This window comes from Rosa chinensis, chromosome 1, assembly GCF_002994745.2.
Source record: "Rosa chinensis cultivar Old Blush chromosome 1, RchiOBHm-V2, whole genome shotgun sequence".
Taxonomy (NCBI): Eukaryota; Viridiplantae; Streptophyta; class Magnoliopsida; order Rosales; family Rosaceae; genus Rosa; species Rosa chinensis.
In genome coordinates, this window is record NC_037088.1 from 33983756 (window position 1) to 33993803 (window position 10048).

Below are 10048 nucleotides of genomic sequence, written 5' to 3' on the forward strand. Positions count from 1 at the left end.
CACCATATACCACATTAATATATATATATATATATATATATATAACAACTTAACACAACAATCTTAATGTAAAACTTACAAGAAATTTTGGGTTTGTCCGTTCAGCTACAAATTGGGTCCAATGATCTTTGTTGATGAATCTATAATCATCTGGAGGAAACTTTAAGGATTCAGGGTCATCCAAGTAAGGCATAATGTAATGCCTTGTAAGCCGGGACTTGAACTCCCTCCATTTTGATGAAGCTGATTCCAGTACAATTTTCCTCTTTTCAGGACCAATCTCAAATGCCCCCTGTGTACACAAACACAGTTTTGACTAAGTGATAGGAAGATAAACAAAAAGGTCAAATTCACCTATCATTAATAATATATAGGCAGAAACTCAAGGTCAGAACTCGAAAGGTAGATTTCATAGTAATAAGTTCCATTAATAATTTAATAGTACAATAATGTATACCTGCACACGTAACCAGATTTTATCTTTCTCCTCAGCCGTGACACATCCAGGTATGCTTTTGCTGGTCCTCCAAGTTGTCCTTATGATTGGTATTTTTCTACGAGCTAAGACACCAATATATGATTGCATTTCCTTTGCTACCTTCCCACATGGAGTCCCTTTTACGTTGAAGAGAACCACTCTCTTCTGCCTTAAGCTCTTGCGCTTTGAAATACGGGACATTGTCACACAATGCCGCTTAAGTAGCTTCAGACCTCCGGTTTCTTCATCCTTTCTGTGAGATGAGCCATTCTTATCAGAAATGGATGCATCAGCTGATGTGGAACGTGACTTTTTTGATGACTTAGTTTTCTTCAGTTTCAGTCCCTTATCTTTTGACTTCTTCGGTGTTGAGGCAGATTTAGATCGCGCCATTATCTACAAAAATACATGAGACATTAATTAGTAACTTGTACACCAGAATATACACTTTTGTTTCAGTAATCAATATAAGCACGATATAATGCACACAATAAAAATAGTGATAATATGACAAGCAACAAAAAACTTCCTTCATTTTCAGTAATCACATGAAATATATGAACCACAATCAGTTTCATTCAACAACAATAACGAAAGTACAATATTACATAGAAGGCATTGATATGGGATAACAACTTAAACTCATAGAAAATAAACTGCCTATATTATCCATCAACAATTATATCCTCCTCCCCTTCCCGCATGTAACCCACTTCTTCCTCGTTCGCTAAGTTACCATGTAACTCAATAGATGGCATCATAGTGGTGATAGGATGGTGAGCAATAACAGTGTCCCCAAGCTCATCTTCAACCTCAAAGTCACTGTAATCCCTAGTAGGCATTCTTAGAACTACTGACCACATTGGATCTACAGGCTCTTGACCAAAAAATATCTGCTGAACACAGTTTCCCAACACAAAAGTGTCATTTAAATGACCTTTCTTATTCAAATTGACCAACGTGAACCCAAGCTCATCTACCTTCACACCTCTACTATTCTCTACCCAATCACACTTAAAGATCGGGATCCTAAACTTTTCATAATCGAGCTCCCAGATTTCAGTAATCACACCATAGAAACTCATATCATCAATAATTGGCCTTTTATCCCTAGCAGTAGCTACTTGTGGTGTCTTAGCAAGCAAGTAGACACCACTGTTTTGCGTCGATCTAACATCATCGCGCTTCCTTGTGTTATACTGGACTCCCGCAATTCTGTAACCACTGAACTTCGGTACTTCATTGCTCGGTTTATCTGAAAGCCACCTGACAATCTCAGGGATGTTAGCATCTGGTTTACTAAGTTGAACAGCAACCTGCGAAAAACTATAAAAATAAGTTTTTTGAATCAACAACTCAAAATAAGTCACCTGGAATATGATTAGTGCATATTCCCAACATCGTTACTATTGGGACTTACCCTCTCCTTCAACCAATCTGCAAACATCTTGTTTTGCTTGTCCGTAAGCCACTTTTCATTCTTTTTGTATTTAGGAAATTCCCTCTTCAAATATTCCAAGTGTTCACTACAATTACCAATAAGACAGCAACACAATGAGGGAAGATTAGTGTTTACTTTACATGAAATATTAACATAAATCACAATATTAGAAAGAGGGATATTACTTACTCAAAATAGCTTCTGAATTCATCCGTGTTTTGAAGCACGCAGAGATGAGCTTCGTCAAATACTTTGCCATAAACACTAACAATTGTAGCACCTGAGGTAGGCTTGTCTACTGTGCGAGGGCCAGCTGGGATCCCAATAGTCTTGTCGTCGACGAACATTTCCGCTAAAAACTCAACCGCCTCCTCAGCAATATAACACTCGGCAATGCAACCTTCTGGCCGATTTCTATTTCGACCATATCCTTTGCAGATCTTCATGTACCTCTCGAAGGGATACATCCATCGAAAACAAACCGGTCCACATAACTCCACCTCTCTAACTAGGTGAACTGTTAGATGAACCATTATGTCAAAAAAGGATGGGGGGAAGTACTTTTCCAGCTCACACAATGTTTCAACAAGTTCATTTTGGATTTTTGGCAGCCTTGAACCATCGATAGTCTTGCTGCAGATTTCGTTAAAAAACAGACACAACCTTATCACAGCAATTCTGACCGGCTTTTCAAGTACACCACGGATGGCAACAGGGAGGAGTTGTTGCATTAAGGCATGACAATCATGGGATTTAAGTCCACTAAGCCTTAAATCATCCATAGAAACCAGGTTTGATATGTTAGAAGAATATCCTTCAGGAACCTTCATACCAAAAAAAGACCCACACATGCATCTTTTTTCATTTGTCTTTAAGTTCCAGCTTGCCAATGGCAAGCGCTCCTTCTTGGGACCTTCGAGATCAGGCTTCAATCCTAATCTAATACCCATTTCGACTAGATCCAACCGAGTTTTCACCCCATCCTTTGTTTTTCCAGGAATATTCAGCAAGGTCCCTATAAGACTATCACATACATTTTTCTCTATATGCATCACATCAAGGCAGTGCCTAACAGGGAGAAACTTCCAGTATTCAAGTTCGAAAAATATAGACTTTTTCTTCCAGCAAGGCCGGGTTTCATCATCCCCACCCTTATAAGGAGGAGGGGGATTTTTTTTCCCAAAAGGCCACTTTGGAACTTCCTGCTCCACTCTTTGCAATACTTCTTCACCACTCAAAGGAACAGGAGGGGGAGAATGTTCTGGAAGGTTGTTGAAAGCAGCCTTTTGCCTTCGATAAGGATGGTTTCTTCCTAAAAACCTCCTATGCACGATGTAGGCCATTTTCCCTCCATTCACTAGTCTTTTTGGTTTTGTTTTTTCAAGGCAAATAGGGCATGCATTATACCCCTTAACTATACTCCCAGAAAGATTACCATAAGCTGGAAAATCGTTGATTGTCCAGAATAATAAACCCCTAAGAGTAAAGTATTCACTTTGTCTTGCGTCGTAGACTCCACTAACTCCTTCCCATAACAGTTTTAAGTCATCTATCAAAGGTTCCAAGTAGACATCGATATCATTTCCTGGTTGTTTAGGCCCAGAAATCAATAAAGTCAACAACATGTGTTTCCTTTTCATTATGAGCCATGGAGGCAGATTATATGCAACTAGAATAACAGGCCAACAACTGTACTTGCTGCTTAATGAACTGTGAGGATTGAACCCATCTGATGACAATGCAAGTCTCAGGTTTCTAGGGTCAGAACCAAAGTCTGGCCATTTATCATCTACTAACTTCCACGAAGCTGCATCGGCCGGATGACGCATGAAGCCATCGCGTTTTCTGTCAGTAGCATGCCAAGTCAGACTCTTACATATATCCTTTGATTGAAACATTTTTTTGAACCTAGGAATAGGGGGAAAGTACCAAAGTACCTTTGCAGGTACACCTTCCCTCTCTTTGGAGTTTTTGCCTATTTTCCATCTTGAAATACCACATCTAGGGCACTCAGTTGCATCAACATACTCTTTTCTATATAGAATACAATCATTCGGGCAGGCATGAATTTTAGTGTAATCCATTCCTAGAGAACTCAGGGTCTTCTTTGCCTCATAGACAGAGGCAGGTATCTCATTGCCTACTGGAAGAAACTCCGCAAAGGCAACCAACCACTCAGAGAAAGCAATATCACTCATACCGTGCTTTGCTTTTAAGTTATAAAGTCTTACTAGAACATTCAACCTTGTGTGACTATCACAACCGGGATATAACGGTTTATTGGCGTCATCGACAAACTGTCTAAACTCATTACACTCATCACTTTCCATCTCTGCGTCACTACCCAACCCTGCTTCATATTCAGGTATCTCATTGCCATTCACAGAGTAAGAACTGTGTGAATCTGAACCTGCTTCTGCGTCATCAGTATATTCCTCTATTCCTAAGTCTAATAAGGCCTCCCCATGCTCATTCCATCTATCATAACTAGCATCAATTCCATTCACAAATAGATGGTCCCTTATTACAGCAGCGAAAAAGTAGTCAACATTTCCACAATTTGTACAAGGACAGGGAATATGGTTAGGGTCTCTAGCATTTTCCAAGGCAAATTTACAGAATTGTGTCACCCCTAATTTATATTGACGAGATCTCCTATCCGCAACCATCCATGTTCTATCCATTTATACTACGCAAAAACAGAAAAGCAAATAAGAAGACAAACTTAATTGCAAATATATCAATAGAAACACACATTTAAATTTGTTGGTTTCTTTTAAACTGAAAGGTACTGGAACAGGGAATCTCGGTGTGCAATGGACTGAAACAGCTACCAATCCAAGATTATGTTTTATCCAATATACCTTCAGCATACAGACTATACAAATGCACCCAAACAGGAAGACAAATATTAATCCAGTTTTTCTCATTATTACAAAGTGGATAATGTTTGAAATATGGCTAATGAAAAAGCAATAATTACTAGTTGTCTTTCATGCTTTACAATGCTTCTAAAATTAACAGAGGCAAATACATAATATATCAAAAGAAACATGTTGTCAAAAACAAACAAGCAAAATAACATTATCTGCAAGTAGTACAAATATATCAGAAGCAAGCAACCAAAAATAACATGATCTTCATGTATCATGTTATCATCATAGAGTAATCCCCAAACCGTAAACACAGCAATTCAATAACAGACACAAGTTCTTGGATTTAGAATAGATTGACTGGGTAAAAGACAACTATTATCTGACAATTCCAGAAATCACTACATCCACAGGGTTCAAGAAAACAAGATAAGGAAATAGTGATAATACTTTAACTATGACATAAATATTATAACTGGTTTTGCCAAAGAAATGGAATCGTACCTGAATCACAACCAAAATTCAGTGCCAAAGCTTCAAATTCGTTGCTAGTGTCCAAAGCTCTCAGATTATCAAAATCTAGACCAGTAGATTGTGCTAGGGTTCACACACGAAGCTTCCTGAAATTCCAGAAATTAGAAAGGAACTGAAAATCATAGAGTATAGGAGGAAGAAATTAGCGATGACCCAGAAAAAAAGAAAATTGAACCTTTTCTTTGTTGCTTCTCTTCCAATAGGAGAAATAAGGTCGACGCAACTCGGACAATTGAGAGGTGACTGAAACACTGAAACCCACAATAATTTGAGTTAGATTCTCACTATTTCCGACTAAAGGAAGCTCAGCCTGTCCAACCCAAAATGAAGAAATTAACTTCACAGCAGAATCAGAATCCATTTACAATTATAATTAAGTTTCCTACAACGTCTAATATTAAACTTAGAACAAAAATAAAAGTAACAGAGCAGAAACCCAGTCTTTCATTTAAGATGAAATAATTGAAATAAAAACATAGAAGAAGATCAGAACATTGAAGGAAAAAATTCACACAAAGATAATTCAATTTCAGATGTATATATCTTCAACAGTATAATCTTCTTTATGCTTAGTCAATCATCCACTAATACAAATCCATCAAGTGGCCATACCTAATCCAAAGCCAAGTTATTCACACATTTGATTGGATAAAGCTAGTTAATAGCAAAAAATCTTGGAAAGCTTAAAGTACTTTCGAAATATACATGGAAGTTGAAAATACTTGAAAGCTTAAAGTACTTTCGAAACATACATGAAAGCTTAAAGCACTTACAACACAACAGGCACAACAGTTAAAAGTTTCTGTTTCAAGTGAGCTGGTCATCAGCAAATGGTGTTCCTTTTTCCAGTGAAAGAAATGGTACGTAATCTGAAAGGAAGACGTAAAGACAATCAGAACAAATAAGTAGGTATAATATCAACAGGAAGATTGTTGTATGTCATCAACTTATTGTAAACATAATGCCGTGGATAAACACTATTATACAATTGAGTAATCTCGAGCAATACATCAATTTTTTGGTTTTCACAAAGAAACGCATAACATACACTTATGTACCAGATCTGCAGCAACTATTCAATAGCTTAAAGCTTTAATACCAACACAAACTTAAGGGTAATTGTGAGAAAAATATGAAGCCTATATTAATCACTATTAAATTTGCTATTCCAAATATGCAATAACGTCAGAAAGCAATGTCGAACCATAAATATGGATGATTTGAGCATACACAATGTTCATAAAGCCTATGCACATCCAGAATTTGACTAATTTTCCCAGCAGCATATCACAAACTACACATTTTAAACTATATGATTACTCTTCAAAACATAATCAATATATAAGACATTTATTTCATTCTCCTTTATCCTGCTTAGAAACCCATTGACCAATGCCATTTCTAAAGTTTCAAACTTCAACAACCAACTACAGCTAATTGAATTATATTTTAGTAATTAGGGAAACATAAGGTGAGGCTGAACCAGAAACTTCCCATTGCTCACAGCATTACCCATAATTCTGGTAAAGACTTAACTAAAAGAATAAGCTTAAACTTTTTCCTATAAACCCAGAGAAACAAAACTGCAATTATCCACAATTTGTACTTCAAATTACACAGAGAAACAAGAAAATTGAAGAACAATACATAAAGTTTCAACCTTTAGCACTATACCCACTAAACCCAGGAATCATTTGAACAAAGATAAAGTCTTTTTGTAAACAAACCTTTTGTCAGAGTGAGAGAGATCCAAATCCCAAATCTGCCGCGAGAGACTATGAGAGAGGACTAAGAGAGGATAACAACCTCTTAAACTTTTTCCTGTAAACCCAGAGAAACCCAGTTGAAAGAAGAACAAACCCAAGAACGTTCTTGCAAAAAAAAGCCCAAATTTCACCAGAGAAGTAAAGCAGACCTGGAATCAGCTCTTGATAACGTCGACCGATGAAGTAACAGTCCGACAAAGAGAGATAATGGTGGTTGATGGTCAAGACAGACTGAAATATGCACAAATCCACTTACATTATCCAAAGTAGAAACCAGAAAGAAGAAGAAGAAGAAACCAGAAAGAAGAACAAACCCAGGAAGAAGAACAAACCTTCTTGGGGAAAGAAATTCCAAAGCAACAACGAGTAAACCTCAGTCCACCATTAGAACCGAACCCTGAAACAAACCCTCAATCTGTTGTAATCACTAACTCTTTCATTCAAAAAACATAGAAAACTGAAACAGACCTTAGATTTACTAACCTGAAGAACAATGTATCGAAGCCCTAATTTTCCAAATCGATATTCAAATTATAGTAGGGATCTTAGTAGAGAAATGGGTTTGATTCCTGGGGTTTGATTTCAAGGGTTTAATTCTTCCCTTTGGTTGCGGGCTATTTTGGATTCGGTTTCGAGTAAGAGTACATGCATGGGTTGCTGTGTTGAATTGGAAGGAGCTAAGTAAGAGCACGCAATTGTGGGTTTGGTGGGAGTAATTGGGGGAAAGTAAAGGAATAAGAGTGGTTGTAGGGCTTCAATTAAGATGTTTGGTGGGAGAGTCCAATTTGTCTTAAGTTTCTCCAACAACAGATGAAAATGACCGTTGTGTGACAATATAATGACAAAGCAGGCTAGGAGGGAAAATTTGCCGCGCGCTTGTGCCTACATAGGTTTCATCAAATTGAAACTTTGCCGCGCTGTGCAATTTTCTTCCATGCTCAGACAACAGAACAATGACAATCTGTTGTATAAATTTGTGCATCTTGCACTAGGTATGCCTAGTGGGATTTTTCAAAATTCATACAACAGTTCGTTGTACAACAGATAACAAAAGACTGTTGTGTGTATAATTCAAATTGCATTTTGTTGAGCTCCTTCTCGGAGGGAATCATATGCTCATTTCCCTCCATTCTATGCCTCACACTTACACAACATAAAATCCTTAACTCAGTTGTGCAATGTCTTCCTAAAAAAAAAGTTTTCAATTTCCTTGCATTCACACAACAGAAACAGATTTGTTCCGTTGTATGATAGAGTTGGTGTTAACACACAATAGCAGATTTTGGTTCTGTTGTGTGATGAGTGTTGTGTGTTTCGATTTTTGTAGTAGTGATAAATTGTTCCCAGTCAAACAAACTAGAATTTCAAGAAAGCCGTCTGCTATAGTAAAGAGTTTTACATCGGTTTGGTTGGATTTATCCAAAATGTGTTTTATAAGATGATGCTTATAAGATTGAACCATAGAGTCTGGTCATTTTTCTTTAATTATTTAGAGATTAAAACATAAATTGAACACATCTCAAGACAACTAGCTATGCATGTGGGAGATTGCTAATTTATAAATTTAACATCATTCACATTTGTATAAAACACATTGTGTGTTACGTCCCGGACCTCAATTTATCAGTTTACTAGTTAGTTGGATGGTAAACGACAATTTCTTTCACTTTTACTTTCGTTTTGGTACTTTTAGGGGCCCTAAAAGTTGACTTTTTGTTTCATGTCTAATTTAAGGAAGTTTCTTCACGAAATTTGTAGAGAATGTTAAACCGAGTCCATGGACACGTGATACGCTTAAATCAGAGTTCATATGAATAAGTTATGATCAAAAATGTAAAAGTTATTGTTCATGGAAAAATTTCTACAAAACGAGAAGTTAATGTGGAAACCTACCCCGCGTCATTCTCTCTCTCTCTCCCCGACCTGCATCGAGTTTTCCAACCAATCTCCTCCGTTTGGCCACTTGACAGTGCACCACTGGTATGGCTTGGATCACCTCCTCCTCCCCTTGAAGTCTACGGCGGTATTTTCAATGTTTTGGCCAGAGTAGAGAGAATTGAAGCAAAAACAGTGCACTGTACCAGATTTCGATTGCCGGCGATTTCTCCAGATTTCGTTTTGAAGATCTTGAGGCATACTTCAACCATCCAAAGTCTCTGGATTCAATTTGAAGTGTGAAGGAAGAATTAAAGATTTGAAATTCTAGGGTTTGAATTTCGGGCTAAATTCCAGCCAGTCAACGTAATTTTGGACTTTGTTGTAGTTATGAAAGTTGATGGAATTATTGTGATGAAGAATTTGGCATAGGTGTTAATTCCCGGTTCGGGAATTGGCTAGTCCACGCGCTGCCACTGTTGGTGGAACTGGGGGCGCATGGGGGCTAATTCTGGCCTCCAAAATTGGTTAGTTGCATTCCTTGTAACTTATGGAGCATGTTGGTACGTGTTTTGTGAAAATTGGAGAAGGTTTATTATCCATTGTGATTTTCTGAAGTGCGGGGTTCCAATTGTAGATTTATGAGAACCCGATCATTGGATTTCTCTCTGTGCTACTCTGGAATGCTTAAATCGACGAATCGATTGAAGTGGTGAAGTTTGGGATGAATCTGAGAAGAATTGAAGATGTTTGGTTTGCAAGGGATTTCGTTTTAGAATCGTACTTAACTTTCGAATCGTTATTTATGAATTATAATTTTGTACAAGACGAGATACCACCCATTGCTCTATGAGGATCCTCATCTTGGCCACATTAACTGTATACTGTGAGTGGACTTTTGATTTTAAGTGATGCATGTGATTATTTTTCCGAAATTAATGATTTATTTATTTATCATTTTATTATAACTTAAGCATATGATTTGTTTTTGAAAACTTGATTTCAGTTTATCTCATGGATTTGCTTTCAATGATGATTTTTGGAGATTGATTATGATTTATCTCCGTTATGATTTCAGAAA

General features: G+C 37.2%; 1 protein-coding gene across 1 annotated transcript; it reads right to left on the minus strand.

Annotated features, from left to right (window-relative positions):
• Positions 1–1143: 1143 nt before the first annotated feature.
• Positions 1144–4603, minus strand: LOC112165465. The gene is made up of 3 exons (XM_024301979.1): positions 2109–4603; positions 1899–2004; positions 1144–1794 (listed from the first exon to the last, which is right to left on the minus strand). The coding sequence occupies exons 1-3, from the start codon at positions 4601–4603 to the stop codon at positions 1144–1146; spliced, it is 3252 nt and encodes a 1083-aa protein (XP_024157747.1).
• Positions 4604–10048: the final 5445 nt, after the last annotated feature.

What these genes read in the sequence shown, in the direction of transcription:
- LOC112165465 (XM_024301979.1), bottom strand. Translation starts at nt 4,603, where the DNA reads ATGGATAGAACATGGATGGTTGCGGATAGGAGATCTCGTCAATATAAA. An exon ending in GAATTCAGAAGCTATTTTGA is followed by an intron (nt 2,005 to 2,108) that starts GTAAGTAATATC and finishes TGGTAATTGTAG; the next exon opens with TGAACACTTGGAATATTTGA. An exon ending in CAGATTGGTTGAAGGAGAGG is followed by an intron (nt 1,795 to 1,898) that starts GTAAGTCCCAAT and finishes AGTTTTTCGCAG; the next exon opens with GTTGCTGTTCAACTTAGTAA.